The sequence below is a fragment of the Hydra vulgaris genome, chromosome 09, assembly GCF_038396675.1.
Source record: "Hydra vulgaris chromosome 09, alternate assembly HydraT2T_AEP".
Taxonomy (NCBI): Eukaryota; Metazoa; Cnidaria; class Hydrozoa; order Anthoathecata; family Hydridae; genus Hydra; species Hydra vulgaris.
This window is the reverse complement of record NC_088928.1, coordinates 10,394,630-10,417,500: the sequence shown is the minus strand read 5'-3', so window position 1 is coordinate 10,417,500 and position 22,871 is coordinate 10,394,630. Positions and strand designations below refer to the sequence as shown.

General features: G+C 32.3%; 2 protein-coding genes across 15 annotated transcripts in view; one reads left to right on the top strand and one right to left on the bottom strand.

Annotated features, from left to right (window-relative positions):
- LOC136084552 (uncharacterized) overlaps positions 1-22,468 on the top strand; it is a 38,862-nt gene extending 16,394 nt beyond the window's left edge. For all 14 annotated transcript variants that reach the window (XM_065804683.1, XM_065804690.1, XM_065804681.1 and 11 more), the window contains one exon: positions 11,685-22,468. In XM_065804683.1, the coding sequence (XP_065660755.1) occupies positions 11,748-17,963 (6,216 nt within the window). In that variant the 5' untranslated portion in view covers positions 11,685-11,747 and the 3' untranslated portion in view covers positions 17,964-22,468. The remainder of the gene's footprint in view (positions 1-11,684) is intronic.
- On the bottom strand, positions 2,987-3,874 carry LOC136085262 (histone-lysine N-methyltransferase SETMAR-like). Its single transcript, XM_065806552.1, has one exon. The coding sequence runs from the start codon at positions 3,872-3,874 to the stop codon at positions 2,987-2,989; it is 888 nt and encodes a 295-aa protein (XP_065662624.1).
- Positions 22,469-22,871: the final 403 nt, after the last annotated feature.

Sequence of the window (22,871 nt, the reverse complement as noted above, 5' to 3'; positions counted from 1 at the left end):
CAGTCTGTCGTCTTAAATGGAATTAAGTCTTCGGTAAGACTCTCTTTAAACTGCATTTTAGTTGGTCTGTCTTTCTGTACCTGTAACCAACCGATTTCCCGCCAGCGGATTGGATTTTTCTCAGAGCCCTTCTTTGTGTTTTTTGTGATTACATCCATGTTTGCGACGGATATAAAGTCTTCAGTCAACATTTTTGTGACGCAAAAGTTCTTACTGGACAGTTGAACAGTATTAATCCAATCGTCAGGTACAAATACATATGGGGTTTTCTTCTTGGCCTTTTCAATGATTCCAAAGTCTTCGTCACATTCCATGTAGGTGTGGCCAGGTTCCAAAAATTTGTGATCCACCGTCTCGATAACCGTTTCTTTCACCACATACATCCAGAATTTTAGGATATTTTTATTCTTGTTTTGCCCTCCGCAACTATCGCTGAAGGCTACAATGTGTTTAACATTGTCAGGCAAACCATCGACGAACTTTTTCAAGCAGGAGGCTACTTCTTGAGAGCCACGAGATGCGGTGGACTCGTCCCACATAAACATGTCCGCCTTGCCTGTTGCAAGGTTGTGAATGGCAAAATTATATGTCCACAGGACACGCATATAAAAAACTTTATTTGTAGTAAGAACTGGGGTCGGTAGAGTTTGTTGCAGATCAAATGTGATGGCTACAACGGTATCATCACACTTTCCCTGTTGTTTGGCTGACCTTTTAGATTCCACCGCTTTCTCAGCTTTCCGGTGATGAAGATCCCGTTCCGTTTTTATATTGTTTGCCTCACCGTCAACGCAGGTCTTCAATAGGTTTTCAAACCGATCACATTTATGACAAGTATCCGTGTGAGGTGGATGAAAACTGATGTTGAAGTCCTTGTTGAATATGTTCCTGTAGCACCACAGCAGAACGGGCTTCCGGTTGACTTCTACACACTTTTCTACGTACATGTTGTACTCACCGACCTTCACACACCCATTCAGATATGCCGTTTGAAGGTCAAACGAACCAAGCTTCCAGAAATCATTGAAGACAGTTTGTCGCTCGTCTTCAGTTATATTTAAGCAGCATTTGTAACGGCACCTGTGCATGTAAGGTTTCACAGATCTGCTTGCTTTAGGAATGCCTCTGTGGCCGGTATATGCGACTCCAGAGTTACGCTTCCTCTTAGCAACTTCCTTCTTACTTTCGTTCCGTTGTCACTTACGACCTTTTCTCTGTTGAGGAGCTGGAGGAGGTAGGGTAGGCTCAGGTTCAACATGTGCTTCTTCTACAGTATCGTCTCCACTGGATTCCTGAACAGCATCCGAAGAAGAGTTTGACGGCGGTCGATACTCGTCGCTCTCAGAATTGTCCACATCGGACTCAGATTCTACACACAAATACAAAATTAGTACATAAAATATTATGTACTAATATTATTATGTATGTAATATTATGTACTAATATATATTATGTACTATGTAACCTAACTTTTGAAGTTGTATCACTTCACTTAACATCTGCCCTTGATTACTTTTCGGTTTAAAATGGCTCAGAGTTAAACTTAATACTCTTACTCTGAGGAGTCATTCATAATATTATATATTATATAGTATTATGAATGACTCCTCAGAGTAAGAGTATCAAGTTTAACTCTGAGCCATTTTAAACCGAAAAGTAATCAAGGGCAGATGTTAAGTGAAGTGATACAACTTCAAAAGTTAGATTAGGTTATGTCTAATGCAGCCTAGACCAGATTTATTTAAATATTTACATTATAAACTTTAAGTATTTTTTTGTGTTGCATAGAACAATGTAAAAATGTATATTTACCATTCATTAGATCTTCTAAAGACCTCAAATCAAGTCGTTTAGACGACGATCCCGCCATTTCTATGTAAACAGAATGTTTGGACTGTCACTTGTACTGTTTTTCCCCTAACCAAAACACCACATTGGTGAAGAAGTATTATTGCCCGCACACAGAATGCGCTGGTTGTTCGAAAAATCACTTGTATTATTTTTCCTCTAAACAGAACCGTGCTTTAGCTATCCAATGATGCACTTAGATAGTTTTGGGAAAAAATGTCACTTGTATGCTTTTTCCTCTGAGCCCCTCAAATGTTTTAACAAAATTTATTTCATCAAGATCAATAAGTTATAAAAAAACTGAATTAGCTGAAATAAATAGTTTTCTTATTAAAAACCAATCATATTTCAAAAAGCTATTTCTGAAAGCATTTCATTTGACAATCCTTTAATTGAAGGATTGTCAAATGAAATGCTTTCAGAAATAGCTTTTTGAAATATGATTGGTTTTTAATAAGAAAACTATTTATTTCAGCTAATTCAGTTTTTTTATAACTTATTGATCTTGATGAAATAATTTTTGATGGTTAACATTTTATTATGTCTGCCATTTCTTTTATTCTGCAAAGTTTTTAAATGCTAAAATTTTTATGAAAGTTTCAAGAAGTTATTTCTATTGTTCTACTCCTCTGCTTTTTTTTCCTGAAAGATTTATAGATTTCCAGAAACTCAGATAGAGTTTTAATATATAAACTTGTAATATAAACATTTTATATCAAAGATTATTTACTTTTATTTTATGTTCGATACCTGAAGGATTGTCTATTTATGAGTTTTCAAATTATAATTTGCTTATTAACTTGCTGTGATTCATTTAATTTATTACCCATAAAACTTTTTTGAACTACAAAAGTACTAATTTTTACAAAAAAATGTTGAACTTTTTTGAACTATATTGTAGTTATAAGTAGAATTTTGTTTTTTCAAAATATTCAACAAAGTATCAGGTAACCAAAAAAGTTCGTGCGGTTTTTCCGTATATAATAAAAACACACAAAACGACAAAAGTAAGTACATTTATTCATCAAAATAGTCACCATTAGCATCTAAAACCTTTTCCCAACGTAAAACAAGCTTATTTATTCCACTTCTAAAAAATTCTCGGTCCTTTGAGTCTATAAAAGCTTTCAACTCCATTTCAACCGCGTCCTGGTCTCGGAACTGCTGTCCTTTTAAATGATTTCCCAGGGAAATCAGTAGGGGAGAGGTCTGGCGAGTATGGTGGATGAGGCAAACTCTCCCAACCAAGGCTTTGGAGCTTGTCCTGAGTCACGCGAGCGGTGTGCGGTCTCGCGTTGTCGTGGAGAAGCAGAACTCCTCTCCTGTGCACCAGTGCAGGCTGCTTTACAAGCAACAGGTCGTGAACTCGTTGCAGCTGTGCTGAGTAGACCAGTCCAGTAATGGTTTGGCCTGTTGGGAGCAGCTCGTAATGCACCACACCAGCTGTAGTCCACCAAATGCAGAGCAAAACCTTCCGCTCGTGGAGATTGGGCTTGGGTGTCTTTGGGATGGGGTCATCGGGGGACAACCAATGGTAGCAACGCTTGGTATTGTTGTACACAATCCATTTTTCGTCGCATGTCAATAAACGATCAAGAAAAGGCTCAACATTGTGGCGTGATAAGAGTGATGTGCAGATCGTAAGCCGTTGCTTCTTGTTGTCGATCGACAATTTGTGCGGAACCCACCGACTCAGCTTCCACGCTTTCCCAATCGCATGCAGATGCAGGCGGATGGTTTCAACACTCACAGCAAACCTCACTGCAAGTTCTTGGCAAGTTTGGCTGGAGTCAGACGCGTCCTTCAGTTCATCCTCATCAACCAACAATGGGCGTCCAGAACGCGGCAGGTCTTCGATGGACTCATCTCCCAAACAGAATCGCTGAAAACACTTCTGTGCTGTGCGTTCACTTATTGTACCTTCTCCAAATGCTGTGCAGATGTTTTTGGCCGCTTGTGTTGCATTCCTTCCAAGTTTGAACTCGTAAAGTAAGCAAGATCGAATAATCGTTGGTTGGGTTGCCATCCTTTCTTTACACAAAACCTTTCCTGTAAGCTCGTTACAAGCCTACACTATATATGCAGCAACTGCGCGTGACACACGCGTTCTATTACGCAACAAAGCTACTTGCCTTGTGCGATGTGGGTGTTGTAAAAAATGCTAAAAACAATTCAATTACCAAAAACCGCACGAACTTTTTTGGTTACCTAATACATTAAAATGCTTGATATTACCAATTTTAAATGTCAGGTCAGATTATCCTGCTACTGGTAACATGTAACCCAGTACAACCTGCTTCATGTCCTGCTGCCTTGTAGGATACGCTTTTTTAGGCAAAGGCTGGGAGAAGCTAATTCTTAAAGACTTAAAACACCACCTACCTTGGGGCTCTTGGTTGTGTAAAGGCTAGAGATGGTGTCCCGATAAAAATACTCATCTTTGTTAATGTTAGATGCATCCGGCTACTGTCTTGTATAAGGCCTCCTAGTCAAAGACTTAAGGGGTAAACAGATTCTATCTGTTGACCAGCCTTGAACCCCTACTTTGTCTATTAGGATGGCGCAAATGTATTTAATACATTATTTCGAGTTTAGAATATTGAACGCTGGATCTTCTTGACTCAATGCATGGTTTTTGCTTGTGTCTCTGTTTTTATGACTAGGCAACTCATTCTATTATCTCCTAATGAGGGTACAGCTCTAAAACTCAGTTTTATGGTTCTGAGGCTGGCTGGTAGTCAGGTTTCTCGAACTCTGCGGTAGCTCTCAGAGTAGCTGATTCCATCATCAGCTAAAAAATATCAGAGTTCTAACAGTGCCATGTTGTGCATGGATGGTGTCCCTGTTCGTACTTTTAAAGTGCATTGTTGAGGCCTCATTTGATGCCCTTTGTTACGGTTTAAGGTTTATTAATAATAATGAGGCGATTGCTTAGATTATTAAATAGTGTACTGACTATTGTCTATGCTTTTAGTCAAGTTCTTTAAAAAATTTAAAATGACTAAAGTAAAAACTATAAAACACAAAAAACCATTGTTATCACCAAGTTCTCTAAACCTATCATTCACTAATATTCGTGGTCTTCGAAGTAACTTTTCTTCTGTTGGATCTTATCTCTTGCATAGTTCACCAGACCTACTTGCTCTTTGTGAGACTAATTTGAGTTCAGCTGTCTCACCTTGTGATCTTAGTGTTGATGGTTATCTTCCTTTAATTCGTAAAGACTCCAATAGTCACATGCTTGGTCTGGGCATTTACATTTGTAAGAAATCACTCATTTGTCGGAAAACTAGGTTTTAATCCACAGACTATTCTTTTATGTACTTTTGCTTAGCACCACTTAACTCTATCGTCTTTCTCTTTGTTCTATATTGATCTCCTTCATCTCAAGACTGCACTCTTTTTGATGTTATTTCTGATCTCAAGACTGCACTCTTTTTGATGTTATTTCTGATCAAATTGACTAAGCCCTCTCTCTTTATCCATCAGCCAATATCGTTGTTTTTGCTCATCACACTGAATGACTTTGCTCTAGTGTCAGTGACTCTGCTGGCGTTAAGGCCCTCTAGTTTTGCCTTTCTCAATCTCTGACTCAAATAGTCAACATTCCAACTCGCTTTCCAGACAACCTGAATCATTTACCTTCTCTACTCGACTTATGTCTTGTTTTTGATCCTAGTCAGAGCTCAGTTTCTCCATATTCACCCTTAGGTGCTTCTGATCACGGTTTGATCTCTTTAAAACTATTATCTGATTCTTCTTCATCAGAATCCCCCAATCATCGTACCTCTTACAACTACCTTAAAGCTGACTGGGACTCTTTCCATGATTTTCTTTGTGATGCCCTCGGGTAGAAATCTTTCGTCTTCCTCTTGACAAATGTGCTTCTTACATAACTTTGTGGATTCAGGCTGGCATGGAATCTTTTATTTTCTCTCGACAATTCCAGGTCAAGCCTCACTCTTTTCCATGGTTTTCTTCACATTGTACTGCTGCAATTTCCAATCAAAACCATTACTTCCATATCTATCAGCAAAACAACTCTCCAGAAAACAGATGTCTGTTTACTATTGCTAGAAACTATTGTAAAAAGGTTTTGTCTAACGCCAAAGTTCGCTATTTTCAGGTCATGAAATCTTGTATTTCATCACAAAAATTAGGCTCCCTTGACTTATGGAGAATCTCTAACACTATCAATAATAAAAGCAAATCTCTTATTCCACCTCTCTTGTATGTTTGCTAAGAGCTTTTCATCAATATCATCTTTTGATTTCACTAGTTGTGTTCTACCTGGTATAGGCATCAAACATGTTGATCCATTGCTTGACATTCGTATCACTCCAGCTTCTGTATCAAATTCGTATCACTCCAGCTTCTGTATTCCTGCTTAGACTCTTCTACAGCTTGTGGTCCAAACAATATACCTGATGTAGTCTTGCAGAAGTGTTCTCCAGAGCTGTCGTTTATACTTTCAAAACTATTTAACTAATTTAAAAAACAAAACTAATTTAAGTGCCTATTAGTCTTATTTTCTACATGCTGGAAAGCAGCATCTATTATCCCTATTTTCAAATATTCTGGAGAGCAATTTGACTCGTCTAACTACTGTCTCAGTAGTCTTCTTCTTATCATAAGCAAGGATTTTGAATCTCTAATTAACAAACACTTAATCTCTCATTCTGAATCGAATAACTTACTTTCTGATCATCAATATGAATTTCAATCTTCTCGTTCTACAGCTGGTTTGCTAACAGTAATAACCGATAGTTTTTATCGTGCATTAGAGTTGGAGAGGTTAACGCTATTGCTTTTGACATTTCTAAAGCTTTTGATAAAGTTTGGCATGCTGGTCTTCTCCATAAGCTTTCTTCTTATGGTGTATCTAGAAACATCTTTAAGATTGTCAAGTCCTTCCTTTCCAATCATAGTATAAAAGTTGTCCTCGATGGACAGCACTCTTCTTCATATCCTGTAACTTCAGGGGTTCCTCAAGGTTAAATTCTCGGCCCTATACTCTTTTTTATTTACATTGACGATCTTCCCGATATTCTCACATTAAGGTGGCATTGTTAGCTGATGATACTACCATTTATTCCTGTCTTGATTAGAAGCCTACACTCTCTGATTGCTTGGAGGGGGCATTTGAGCTTGAAAAGGATCTCACTTCTGCTACAACATATGGGGCTCACAGTGGCTGGTGAACTTTAATTCAGATAAAACTTAACTTTAATTCAAAACTGAACTTTAATTCAAATGAAATTTTTTTCAGCCAATGGTTACCGCAATAAGTTAAATCTTCCTATTTTTATGAATGGTGATGCACTCGATGAGTCATCTACTCTTCATCTTCTAGGATTAACTCTTCTGATCTTTCTTGGAAACTGTATATCAAATCCATTGCAAAATTAGCATCTGCTAGAGGTTGCATCTCTTTATTATGCTCAACACTTTCTTACTCAGGATTCTATTCTCTATCTCTATAAATCTCATATCCGGTCTTGTATGAAATACTGTTGTCATATCTGGGGCGGATCTTCTAATGATGCCCTTTCACTTTTAGACATGGTGCAAAAATGCATTGTAAACATAATTGGAGCTGCTCTTGCAGCCAACCTCAAATGAGCTAGCGTCTCTTGTGCCATATACTAAAATTCATTATCGTGTTATTCGTCATTCAATTAATTCTTATATTAATTCTTATAAACCTTTTTCTGTGACTGTTCCTAAGTGGTCCAAAAACTTTTATTCATCTAGTTTTTTTCCTTGAACATCTGTTCTTTGGAATTCGCTTCCTTAATCTTGCTTTCCTGATTCATATAATTTGCATTCTTTTAAGTTGTCTGTCAATCATTATCTTACTCTACAAACTTTATATTTTCTCTTCCAGTAAGTTCCAACTCTTAAAGTGGTTGCTTGCATCCTTGTTGGAAACAAATCATGTAAAAAAAAATAAAAAAGTTTAAAATTATTATTCATGATTTTCTACTAACTATAAACCAATTTCAAACTACTAAGTAACTAATAACTAATAAATAACTTTTAATTATAGAAATATTTATAAACACTACACAGTAGCCCCTCTTGATTTATAAATGGCAATAATAATCATACTTTAAGGCCTAATAACTTTTTTCTAACTTTTTAGTGTCTTTTAATTTGTGGTTTTCGTTAACTTTAATAAATAGTGGTTTATATTAAATTCAATCCTATCAAAAAAGAAACTATAACCTCCTTAACTCTGGAAAAAGTCTGAAAATACTAAAAAATCTCAAAATGAAAAAGTTTTTCTATTCATCAACGTTTACAAGTTTATTGATTAGCTTTACTATAATTGTCTGCTGTAAATGGGCAAAAATATAAGCAATTTGTTGCACGTCAGAACTCAATTATATTTAAGAATATATTGTCTATTTGTTAAAAAATTCCAATTTCCAGTCAATTCATAGATAGCTCGCAAGTTTTCTAACACTCAAAATTATTCTAAGGGTAAACCTAATTTATTGAGATGGGCCGATTCTGATTCTTCCGATTCCAGTGGTTCTCAAAGAATCATAAGAATTACGATTCTCAACCTTTTTTAACGATTCCGGTTCTTTTTATAATGAGTTTTTAATGACTATTATTAATACTCCTTAATAATTGAAATGAGGATATACACACTTTCCCGTTGACTTTCTTTTGTTTAATTTATGTTAAATTTTTACTTTTGCGTTTAATATTAGTGGAAAGGCGCCTATGATGGCATAGCGTCAATGATGGTATACCAGTCATATTTTCATAAATACTGGTTATGGCAAAAAAAGTGATTAGACCAACATGTTTATACTGACGTTACATTAATTTTAGTAAAAATACGTCCGATAAGCACAAATTTTGCTTTTACAATCAACAAAAATCGATTTTGGGATGTGCTGTTGTATTTTTAATCCCTTTAAATATTTAAGATTGTGATTTTATTATCAACTGTGCAAAAATGAAATTTTCATGCATTTAATTTCCAAGTTTTGTGCATTTAGTAGAATACTTATTTTAATTTTATCTTTTGAACAAGGCAGACATAGCTTGTTTAAATGAAAATGATGACTTCTTCCTATGATGGCATACTGACGAGTTAGGTGTGTTGCAATGTTGACAAGTTGAGAAAACCTTTTATCTTTCATAAAAACAACATACTTGTTAGTGAAGTAAAAAGGAATTTTTACTTCACTAAAAAATTTTTGGTTCAATAAACACATATAACGCAATACCTCTTATGCGCATGCGCGAAATTTTTCACTGCTGCTGTATAGCACGAAAGAGTTAAATAGGATGATTTCGCGTAATTTTTGGCATTTCTGAGGGAAGACTCTAAGGTCAAATGAAATTGTCAAGTTACCCTTGATGCTAACCAGCCCCATCATCCCCTATGCCATCATAGGAGCAGTAGTTGCCTATGATGGCATACTTGTGCTTTTTTTTTGAATAAAAAGTAAGTAGCTGTGAAGGAAAACCTTAACAAAAGTAAACGTTGCAAATACACAATATACTGCCACAAAGTTTCAATTGATATTTGAAATGACGATAAGTACTATTATAATAATCTTATTTGCTTGTTTTATTATAATTATTATAGTTAGTATTATTATTTTTTATTATTATAAATGCTGTTTTTATTTCAGAATATATACATATATATAGTATAATTATCATGCCGAAACATGCCGAAAGCAAGGTATGAGACTATTTTGCGATTAATTTAAATGACACTAACTCTGCAATATGCAACTTTTGCAAAACAGTTATATCTAGGGGTGGTGGCAGAATTTCTCAGTGATACACAACATCGAACATGCTAAAGTCATACACAACATCGCTAAAATCGCTAAAATCATAGACAACATCGAACGCTAAAATTTAAAAACTTTTCATAAGTTTGATATAAAAAATCAGAGATAATGCCAGAAATATTGTCTCTGCTATTGAAGTTGGGAAGTTCTCAAACATTCCTTGTCTTCCCAATACACTTCAGTTGGTTGTAACAAATGACTGCCTCGGCAATGAATGCATTTCTTTACTAACTGCTACATGTGGAAGAATAATAGGACAATTTAAACATTTTGTTAGACCGTACAAACTTTTGATCTCAGGAGATTTTGGGACTTCCTAAACACAGCATCATTCAAGATGAGCCTACTAAATGGAATAGCACTTTAATTGAACAAAAAGATGCAATTCTGTTGGTAGCGCCACATTTCCCAAAAGCTTCTCGACAAAACACAGAATGGGACAGTTTGGTTTCTCTTGTTGCTGCGTTAAAAGTTTTTGAAGATGCTTACTGCAAGTTTATCGAAAGTGACCACATCAGAAGTTTTTCTAATAATAAATGCAGTTAAATTGTCAATTGATTGCATCAAGGACTACAGAAATTTCAAAGAATTTCTGCATTATGTGAATCTTTGCATCGTCGGATTACGGAGACTGAGAGAATGAACCTATATATGCTTTTGCAATACAATACTTGATCCCAGATTTAAAAACAAGATTTTTAGGAGCAGGGCGATCGCTGAGAAAGCTGTTATTTTATTGATCAGTGAGTTGGATGCATTGGACATAGATCTTGAAATTAAAGTTGCTGAAAATCAAGAACAGACCACACCTGCACCAAGTGCTGTCTGGTCATTATATAACTAATTAATCAACACAAATTCTATAGTAGGTATTGAATGCCCTTCTATATTGTTATTATACTTTAAATATTGAAAAATATTTAAATTATAATAATAATATAGAAGGGCATTCAATACCTCCGTGTTTTGGATTTAAAGAATTGAGAGAGGGTTGTAACCACAATCAAAAAAACAAAATAATTTAAAAAAAAAAGAAAAATAGTAGCCTCTTCGACTGAAGTGGACCCCTTGGCCTTGGGGAGGTTAATAAAAGAAAAAAATTTTTTTTAATTATTTTAATATTTAAGATACATACTGCGCATTGCACAATGTTAGACGAAGTAGCAGTGTACTTGAATAAACCTTTTCTCGCAAGTCACAAAAATGTGTTTGTTTACTGGAGGAAATCCTAATTTCTTAATATGAAAAAACTAAAACAAAAATACTTCGGGTCGTCTCTGTGTACAGTGTTTTCGGAGCGGTTATTTAGTGGTGCGGTTATTTAGTTTATCTGTGACCAGAAAAGAAAAGAAGCAAATGATTGTGTTTTTGAAAAAAAACCTGCCGGTAAGCTGTGCTCCTTTGACTCGGTGTTGTCAGACCTGTTTCAACAGAATCAATATAACTGATTTCAATGTTTTAATTTTAAAGTCTGTGTAAGTATTAAATTAACGATACGCTAAAATATTATTTGAAATGCACTATCTGTTAAATTAAAATAATAAGAATCACAAAAGTATCGGAATCGGTAAAGAATCGGAATCACAATTGAGAATCGAAATCAGTATTATTTGGAATCAGCCCATCTCTACTAATTAGAATTATCAAAAAATGCAAACATTTTTAATTATCAATATATCAAAAATAGCACTTTAAATGAATGCATTGTTGGAAACCATTTTCAGCCTGCATAACAATGCCATTTTAACCTGCCTCTAAGATGTGTGCAACCAATTATAAATTCTTTTAAAAAAAGAAAAATCAAACCTAATAATAAAATCTGTTTGTTTGTCAAAACAACTTTCAGGAAACATTTAATGCATGTGAAGTTAATGTTTTGAAATTTAAACTTATTTAATAAATTCATGGTTGTTAAACCCTATTTATTTTTTAGTTATTTACTTTTTAGTAAAGTATTTTTTATTTCAAATTTATTTTTTATATAAATTTAGTTTTTGTTAAACAATTTAGGACAAAAAGGGGGTTACTGCTCTTCATTTGGCTACTGCTAGTGGTGCTGTTGATTCAGTTCAAATGCTTCTTGAATTGGGACACCAAGTAGATTGTTTAGATGAGTATATTATTAATGATTGGGGAAAAAACAATATACCAGGTTTTTCAAATACACAATCAGTAGCAAGTCAGAGAAGTAATATAGGAGCGCAAGAAATTCAACAAAATGCTTTTAATAATAATGATAATCTAGAATATCAATATCAATATAATGATATTAGATATATAGGTTATAAGTTAATAGAGGAGCATAATAAATTAATTAATAGAACAGTACCTCAGATTATATTTATCAATCCACTGCGACAGGGTAAAGATCTAGGGGGTGTAGAAATTAATGCTACTGCTTCTCTAACTAAATTTAAAGTTAGCCTAGATAACAATCATAAAGCAGTGGGTATATTCAATAGTGGTGGTAACCATTGGATAGCGTATGCGTTGTTCAAGGACGGAGATCAAATCAAATGTTACTATAAAGATTCTTTGGGTAAGATTTGTAAAGATTTTGAGCAAGTTTTTAAGGATGCATTCTATAAAGATAAATGTTCCGTAGATGGATTAATACAGTCATTAGGAGATAGCGCCGAACAAAATTTAGATTTTGAGCCATTAGTATACGGTGATCATCAGAATGTCAGCTGTGGGATATTTGCTTTAAAAAATATGTTGGCACTAGCTGATATTGATCTCCTAAACCCTTTTAATATAGCATTCTTTACTCCAGGTGACACTCAGGAAGTGTATAATCAATCTATTAAAGCAGCAAGACAAGAGTTAGCTGAAAAATACTTAAAATCTAGAATTGAAGAGACGAAAATTGAAAAGCTTAGGCAAGAGGTGCCTAAAATTCATCGCACAAATGAACCTGAAGAATTAACAAAAGTTATTGATATTGGAATAAAAGAAGTTGAAGTTCTCTCATTGCCAGATAATCCAGAAATATATCAATACCGGATAACATGTCATGAAGATAGTCAACAAAATGAAACTGTTAAACTAAAATTACATGAATTGAATATAGAATATACATCACATGATAGTAATGAGAGTATCCTACTAATAAGGTCTGATCAGTTAAAAGAGGATAATGATAAAATTAAAAGCTTATTACAAATAATAAGAGATAATAATGACAGATTAAAACAAAAAGACCTACAGATACAAATAGATATATGTAAAGAAATTTCTGAATCTTGCCGTATCTTTCCAAAAACAAAGATATTTGCAATAAATATCTTAAAAAGTTGTGGCTTTACAGAAATACCTGATACCTTTGGAACAGAGGTATTTATTGATCAATCAGAATTTGTAAATAAGAAAATACAAAATTTTGAAGATGCTATTATGGTTGCTTTTGATTGTTTTAATCCGTTAGGAAAGTTAAAAGTACCTGAAAATGAATTTGTAGAAGCTTTATACCGTGTTTCATGGAGATCTTCTGAGATCCCAACTAAAGTTAGATTCGGTGATAGTGTAAAATTGCAGGGAACAGCAAAATATGTAAGTAACATCGGTGAAAGAAACTGGGTCTTATTAGATTATTTAGCTGAAGCTTTAGGTAAATATCAAGAAAGTAGCCCTCTAAATAAAAGTTTTCAGGATTTCTATGCTGACCTAGTGATTTTATTAAAAATTATAAAAGGAGAAGATTATAGTGAAGCTTATTCTTTACTTCACTTATCTAACTTTGTAGAAGAATATTACGATAACTACTTATTGCAAAAAATAGAACAAACATTATCTGAATTTAGGGGTGTTGACGCTAATGAATTTATTAAAGATTCAAGAAATTGTTATGCAATACTAAGAGCATCTGAGGTAACAAGTGAAAGCTTTAAAAATTTAAGCGAAACTGAAATACAGAAAATTCAAGATGGAGAAAAATTTCAGCAATCATTAAGGCAATTCAGAAATGCTCTGCATCATGAGATTTTACGGACAGAATTGCTTGTAGAATATAATCCCGAATTACTGAAAGAATTTATTAAAATATTTTCTGCAATACAAGCATTAATTTCAAAATCCCCAGTAGCTAAAGTTAACACTATTCTTTTATTTTTAGAAGAAGTGACTTCTATCCTTAAACAAAGACAATTGATTAATAATCAACAAGTTAGTCAAGTTTTATCTAATATTGTAAACGATGACAGTAAAAAAGAAGTTGGTAAATTCTTATATAGACTTAATGCAAATAGTGACAAATTAGATGAACAAAAATTCGATATATTAAAAAATGCTCTAGTTCAAGATAAAAATATTTTTAAAATTCTTTGGTCTGCTCAGCATAAATCTCCTTTGTTGAAAGTTAATAACGAAGTAAACATGACAGAAGATATCCTTAGTAAAGCATTGAAAGTTAATAACGAAGTAAACATGACAGAAGATATCCTTAGTAAAGCATTAGCTTGGCTTCAAGTACCAACAGAAACCGAAACAACTGACTTTTTAAAAGTAGTAAGAAATTTACCCTATAAATTAGTATTCAGTAAAAACGAATATGAAGAAATCTTCAAAAATTTATTAAAATATAGGGTAATTAACCAGAAAACATTAAAAGAAAATACTCAGTTTTTACTTAAAAATCACAAAGCAATTTGGGAATTAACACAACTCAATTCTACAGAATTAGATAATATAAATTCTGCTTTAGATTTTTTTAAAGAAAAACTTACTAATCTGCATTTAAAAGTATTTTCTATAAATCCTTCAAACGACAACAAAAAGATCTATGAAAACAGCATATCAATTTTATATTCTCAATTATTAAGTAAGCCACGATTAATCGAGCCATTAATAAAAGAATTATCTTATTTTATTACAAATGCTTCGGATTTGCTTAATAAAATTTTAACTTCTGAGTCGTTAAGTCCTATACATGAATTATATAAGGCTACTGAAAGAGAATCTTTTAAAAAAGCGCTAGATGGTAGCTACCTAAAAATAGAAGATAAAGATCTTGAAAAAGAGCTGTTTTTATTATGGTTTCATAATTATTCAAATAAATTATCTAAAGATTTTCTAGAAAAATCAAAAAAAGCTATTGTTATAGATAAAGATAAGCTGATAAAGAAGCTTGATGAAATCCTATCAAATGATAACTCTTCTGAAAAGACAAAAATAAGAAAATTACAATCTTATTTACCTTTAGAATGGACACCAACAGATGTTACAGTAGAAAGTATTGCACAATTTAAACAAACTTTAGATGGTCAAAAAATTATAGAGGATTATAAAAATAAAAATGTAAAAGAACAAGATTTTTCAAAAGTTGTTGACCAAAGTATTAGTGATAGGCTTTCAAGTCAACAGATGATAGATTATTATAGCAAAATTAAAGAGAATATAAAAAGAATAGTAGCAGAAAGTTCAAATGTTAAGCTATATAAAAAATTTATTAAATTGTTAAAAAAACAAGTAAATTTTAAAGAAAAATTTAAAGAAATTTTTGCTAAAGAATTATTTAACATAAAACAATCTTTCGATGAAGACAGCAAAAGAGAGCAACACTTTAAATCTTTAAAAAATGATGATTCTATTAACGAATATTTTACTATTCTAGAAAAACACACTAGTCAGCGCTTAAGTAATGTTACAAGTGAAAAAAAATCGCCATTAGTAGATAGGTTAAAAGGGTTATTAAATAAGTTAGAAGAATATATAGAACAAATTCAAGAGAACCCTAGTGAACTTCATAAATTAAGTTGTGAATTTATTGTAGAACGTATAGGTGATGTCAGTGAGAAACTGGCAATGTCAAGACATTTTCCTGAAACAGAGTATTTATCTTTATCTAAATACCAATTAATTATCTTAAATGCTTCAAGAAAAGCGTTAGCACATCATCCTTTAGAAATAGGTGATGCTAAGTTAAGGTACTTCATTGATCTGTTAGTACTGGAAGCTAGACACAAAATTAAAGAAACTATATTTGAAGGAAATAATGTTAATGATACACTTATAGAACATAAATTAATAACATTAGAGTTCCTTGAGGATACAAAATGCAAGATACAAAATATAGTTTTACAACATGGGTTTAAAGAAGAGTTTTTCTTATATTCGTTAGATTTTGGTTGTAATATTGGGGTACAAGGTGATTTAAACTTAGTTGTATTACCAATAGATGAAAATACAAAATATACAGATTTATTTTCCTTAGAATTAGCTTTAACTAAATTTCTACAAGTGGAAGTAAAAGTATTTAACTTCCAAGATTTTAAAACTATACAGACAAGAAAGATTTCTTCTCAGCATCAGGATCAACTAGGTCAGATAGAAGAATTTACGACTTTTATTGCTACAGAAAAGTTTAGGTCAATATATCATTCAGGACAGTGGATTAGTGTAAAAATTGGAAAAACCACACATTATAGAGCTCAAGGTAATATTTTAGAAACAGAATTTATTCAAGCAAGCAGTATAGATTATATCTATACTCAACATACGTTTAATGTTGAGAGAGAAGATACAAAAAAATTAAGGCAAGATAGAATAGAAAATGTTAGTGAGATAAGAAGAATAATAGAAAAAAAAGCAGGGCTGTATCTAAACAATTTAGTACATGGAGTAAATCGATTAAAAGCATACCTTCCTAATAAAATTTTAGGATTGCTTAAGTTGTTCCTAATACAAGACAAAAAACTGAACTTCGTTATAGATAAATATTTTCATACTCACAGAGAAGAGATTTTAAAAGCAAGGTATGAAGATGGTATTATTAATTTTCGAGCAATGGTTAAAGCTGAGGTAATTAATAAAGGTAGCTTTGATTTAATACAAGAAGAAAAGGTTCTACAAAATATTAAAACTTGGAACGACTTATTTCAGAAATTACCTTGTGACTTAAAAGATATGGTCAAAAAATTAGAAATATTTTTCTATGAAGCTAGAAATCCAGAAATTATTGAACAAATTTTTAATAAAGATTGTGATCAAGCAATAATTAAAAGTTTGTTAATTAAAGATTTAAGACAGTTGTTTTGCGAAAATGCTGAGATTAAAACTACTTTAATTTTTAATAAATTTCATATAAGTTTTGGTCAAGTGATAAACTCAGAGATCACTATAACCGAACCTTTTATTAAACGTCACATAGATGCAGGAGCAAATGGAATTGTGCTATATTCAGGCTTAGCAAAAGTAGAGTTTCAAACTCCACAAATAATGTTTAATGTGCATTTTCGCTCTGAAACTATAAATCGTGTGAAAGTTGATTTTGCCTCTGAGGTTGAATACGGTTACTACCAAAAATACCATCAAAAATTAGTAAATATTATAGAACTAAATTCTGATATTTTTAATCTAATAAAGAATACTGTAAGTGGTGAACCATTAGAGCCAGATAGACCTTATTATTATGATTATGAAGTACCTTATGTCAGTAATGGTATATTAGGCTTTAGTTCTGAGTTAAAAAGATTAGAGCAATTATTTATACAAATACAATCAAATTGTCATGCTAGAAAAGCACTTAACCCTGACCTAGCTATTGATTCCAAAAATCTTTACGAGATGTGTATAAATATCAGTGAATTTAGTACTCCTCCAGAGATCAAAGGTACAATTCGATTTAATAGTAAATTTAAAAAATTACAAGATGTATTCAAATTTTATGGGATGACTGAAGAACGTCAAGCACAAATAAGTACCCAAGACCGAGATGATATCAGCCATTATTTTAAATTTCGTGCTGTCTATGATCAATTAAAAACTTATTTATTAAGGCTTAATAAGCATTATCTAGAATATAATAAGTTAAAAAATCTTTTAACTCTGGAACAGAACCAAAAAATTAATTTGCTATATGGTACGCGAATTGATCAAGTTATTGGAGAAGCTAGATTTGATCTTGAGCAGATTAAATTGAAAGTTGAAGAACTTTTTAAAACTCTATATGTTATAGAAAGAATAAAGCTTACATTACAAAATCCATATAAACTTGAATTAATGTTACAATTTGTAAATGAAAAATATGATGTTTCGGAAAAAAAAAAAGCTTTATCCTCAATTTTTCAGCTAGCAAAGCAAAAGGTACAAAAAGCAATAATAGTAGAAATATTCAAGAACTTTGAAGTTGAAGAACGATTATACAAGTATTTTATGAATAAATTAAACAATGAGTGTATAACAAAGGCTATTCAAACTGTTACTACTGATGATTTAACAATGTGTGAGATTAAAGTTAGTGGGCTAATTCAGCAAATACACCCGCTATCTGAAAGAATGCCTTACCCATAGGAGAAGTGGTGTCTACGCTATCTCCGGAGTCAAGAGATGTGAGATTTACTTTTTTATTTCTTAGTAATTCTATGATATCAATAAGCCCTTTTAAAGATCTCGCAATTCTATCAATTTTATAAATTATAACAGTATCTTTAGCCCTTAGTGAATCAATCATTTTAATTAATTCAGTGCGATTATTATCTTTACCACTTACAGATTCGCTAAATATCTTTTCGCATCCAGCTTTTAATAATGCATGTTTTTGTAACTCAAGGTCTTGATTGGTGCTGCTAACTCAGGCATATCCAACTTTCATAATGTTATGTAAAATTTTGTCTAAAAAACTAAGTTGTACTATCTTCATAAATAAAACTTTAATAATTATTATTAATTGTACCACTCTTATTGCATTTACATGAGTACAGTAATATTTCAGTTTGATTGTCCCACAATAACTCCATCAGGTGATATTTAAATCATTTTATTTCAATACAAATATGAGAATTATTTCAAAATAAGAGCTATTAATAAACAACTAAAAATTTGTCTGAAGTCGAAATAGCTGCTTAATATGAAATACCGGATTTTGATTATGAACAAAGACTGGAATATCTTACTTTAACCGATAAAGAACTACAGCTAGCTTTAAGTTTTAAGAACTTATCAGATAAAGTACATTGTATGTTGCAAATCGGCTACTTTAAAGCAATTAAAACGTTTTATTGTATAGATTGGGATAAAGTTAATGTATAACAAAATATTATCAATAAATATCAGTATTACAATCAATGCAGTGCCATAAGTGAGCTTTTTAAATACAGATTATATAACAAATCTGATGAGCAGTTATTATATAAATCTGATGAGCAGTTATTATACTTACATGCTGCTAAAGCACTTTCGTGCGATATGAATCCTCAATTTATTGCAATTGAGCTATTATTTCATTTACAAACTTACAAAATTATTCGTCCAAAATATACTAGATTACAAACTATTGTTAGCGGTGTTATTAATACTGAACGCAAACGTTTGGCTAATATTATCCAAAATAATTTAACGGAACAAGATACAATGTTATTACAATCCTTATTAACTGAGGAAGATACTTTATCTAAATTAGCGGCCATTAAACAAGACGCTAAGGATTTTAAGGCAAGTATGATGAAAGAAGAAAAACAAAAAATGGCGACGCTTAAGCAAGTTTATCAAATCACCAAAAGACTAATGCCTAATCTTGGCTTATCTTAACAAAACATGGATTACTATGCTTATTTGATCAATTATTATACAATTTATGATCTGCGTAAACGTCTAAAAGTTGAATAAGCCTATCTATATTTATTATGCTATAGCTGGACACGCTATCAACAAATCATTGATAGTCTGGTCAGTGCGTTTTGCTACCATTTTAAGCAGCTTGAGCATAAAATTATAAAATCATCAAAACCGGACGATATGAATTTTGGACTCGTTTGTAGTAAAGCCTTTTTAATTTTATCCAGAGAATAATTGGTTAGTACATTATCCAGCACTAATAAATCAAAGGAAGAGGTGAACTTCTATTGGCAAGCGATAGATAATTTTAAACGTGCTATTAAATCCAATTTAAGTTATTTGGTTAAATCACTGGATTTTTCCAGCGCAAACGAAGAAAATCCTTGGCTTGAAGCTATTAAATGGATTAAAGCAGAGTTTTCTCAATCCAGACCGGCACCAGAGGTCAGTCATTGCCCAAATAAAACAGTACCAGTAAAATTACAGCACTATCTAACTACCAATAATGATGATAAAGAAGCTCAAATCAATCCACATCGTTATGAATTCTCGATTTATTGTAGATTGAACGAATACCTCAAGACCGGTAAGATTTATTTGGAAGATAGTCTGCAACATCGCTCCCTTACTCAAGAATTAGTATCTCTAGAGGAAAAAGATGAACTCATCAAACAGTTAAACATTCCAGTTCTAAACAAATCAATTACCGAGCAATTGGATGATCTATTTAGAGAATTGGGTCGGCTTTGGGAGTTTTAAAAAGAAACTGCACAAAGGAAAACTTAAGCACCTGCGTTATGATAAAAAAAAATCAAACATTGCATTCGCAAAAAATCAAAGTTGATAAAGACGAAGAAATCAAGCATAACTTTTTTAAACAATTGCCTTTTTGTAATATTGTTGATGTACTCAAGTTTGTCAATAAAGATTCAGGTTTTTTTAGCTGACCTTACTCATATTCAACCACGTTACTCTAAACAGATAGAGAGAGAAGATTGTTCAATTGCTACCATAATGGGTCAAGCGATGAATAATGGTAATCTGAATATGTCGAGTATTTCTAATATTCCATATGTAGCATTACAAGACACGCTGCAATCTCGCATTCGTCCATCAACTCTTAAAGCCACAAACGATACAATAAGTAACGGTATTTCTCGTATGTCTATTTTCCCATCTTACTCATTCGATCTTGAGGTACTTTATGGAGGTGTTGATGACCAAAAACTCGAAGCCGAAACTCCAACTATTAAAACCAGATATTCTAAGAAATACTTCAGAAAAGGCGAAGGCATAATGGCTTATACACTTCTGGCGAATCATATATCGCTTCAAACAGCGCTAAAAGGTGCTGATGAGCATGAAAGCCACTTTCTATTTGATATCTGGCATAATAACACCTCTGAAATATCTCCTGAGATTATTACGAGTGACATGCACAGCTTAAATTGTTAAACTTTGCTATTATGTATTGGTTTGGTGGTAAGTTATATCCAAGATTTACCAACGTACAAACTCAATCCAAGCATTTATATTGTCATCCAAATCATCCTAAATATAAAAAATATTTAGACCCACCGGTTGGAGAAATTAATCGCGAACTAATTGAATCAGAATGGCCTAATCTGCAACGAATTATTGCAACCTTAGGACTTAAAAGAATTACACAAAGTACCTTAATTAAAAAGCTTTGTACCTATAAGACAGAACATCGCACACGTAGAGCATTATTTGAATTTGATAAACTCATACGCAGTATCCATACATTAAAATATTTCCTTAATCAAAATATTCACAGCAATACACACCGTTCACAAAATCGAATAGTCATATCATCAACTCAGATCTTATCTCTCTCAAGCCTATAGTAAAAAACAACAGATTGGAAAAACTGACATTATTCTTGAAACTAGTAATCAATGTGCTCGATTAGTTGCTAATGCAATTATTTATTATAATTCAGCGATTCTATCTAAACTACGCGATAAATACGAGGCGGAAGGCAACACAAAAGGATTGAAGTTTTTGCGGAAAATATCTCCCGTTGTTTGGCAACATACACATTTTCAGGGACATCTTATTTTTACAAACAAAAAGACAATTGATCTGGACGAAATAATTAAAATGTTAATTAAGAATTATTGTCCTTAGAGATACTGCGTGAAAAATATAAACTTGTTCAACAACTACTGCTTAAAGATACAAATAGTACGTTAGCCCTTCTTTTAATTACTGTCAACCCATAAATACTTCAGTACAAAAATCACTAAATAACACAATATTACCTAGCTCATTTGAAGATTTTCGGAAAAATCTGAGGTTTACGCTTAGACCCCCTTACAATAATAGCAAATTTATAAACCAAAAAGCTCAATTTTGGAGACAAACAACAAATATTGATGTTAAAAATATTAAAATAGCTGAAGGGAGAGATTTAGGTTTAATCAAAGTCAATCCAGATATAAGCCAAACCATTCAAAAAGCTGCTAAGTTATTAGTAAATTTAGGTGCAATAGTTGAGGAAGTAGAGCCCAAGTTTGAGATTAGAAATTTAATAGAACTATTTGAAAGAATTTGGTGTACTGCAATGTTAAAATCAATAAAACCTTGGTTGGGTAAAAAACAAGAAAAACAAGCTGATCATGATTTAATAAAATGTGCTAAGAAAGCATTAAAATTTTCTGCTTTAGATCATATAAAAGCTGAATTAGGTGTTAATCAAATAACTCAACAAATGCAAGACTTTCATAGTAAATATGATCTTTTAATTACCCCAACAGTAGCTTTATTACCGTTCGAAGTTGGTTGTAGTTACCCGATTGGTCAAGAATGTACAAGCTGAGTGGGCTCCTTTAACTTGGTTGTTTAACATTACAAAACAGCCTGCTCTTTCAATGCCTTTTGGATTTTCCAAAAGTGGTTTGCCAATAGATGGACAAGTTATTGGTAGACCTTTTGGGGAAGATTTGATATTAACGATTGGACATAAATTAGAAAAGCTGCTTAATCTTGATTTGAAAGCCTGCTCAAATGTTTGAACATAAATAATAAACTCAATTTGAATCAATTCAAAATTTTATGTGGGGATTTTAGTCATGATTTATTGGAATTAAACAAAATATAACTTACACGATAAATGATTGACTCCAAATATTGGTATTATATATTAGCTTTAATATCTCCCTTTAAGGGAGCATTAAATTTTATAGTCTCTAAATATGTTATAAATAATATCTCGCCTATTAGCTTGCTTTTTTATCGTTGGGTTATAGCATCACTAGTATTAACTCCATTTGCTTTTAAAAGTTTTATTTTAGAACTAGCAAATATAAGAAATCACATACGTTTAGTTTTTATAGTCGCTATTTCCGGCATTAGTTGCTTTATATCTATTTTTATATTATTCATTAAGATATACTTCCTCAAGCAACTCAGCCATTATAGTTAGTCTTTTTCCAATCTTTGTACTATTAGTTAGGGTAATTTTAAATAAAAAAAATTTAAAAGCTTCACAGGTAATATCAGTAATACTTTCATTGCTTGGAGGTATAATTGTAATTACTGAAGGTAAAATTATGGATAGTATAATGCATTTATTTAGCAATCCAGGTAATTTTATAGCACTCTTGGCATCAATATGTTATG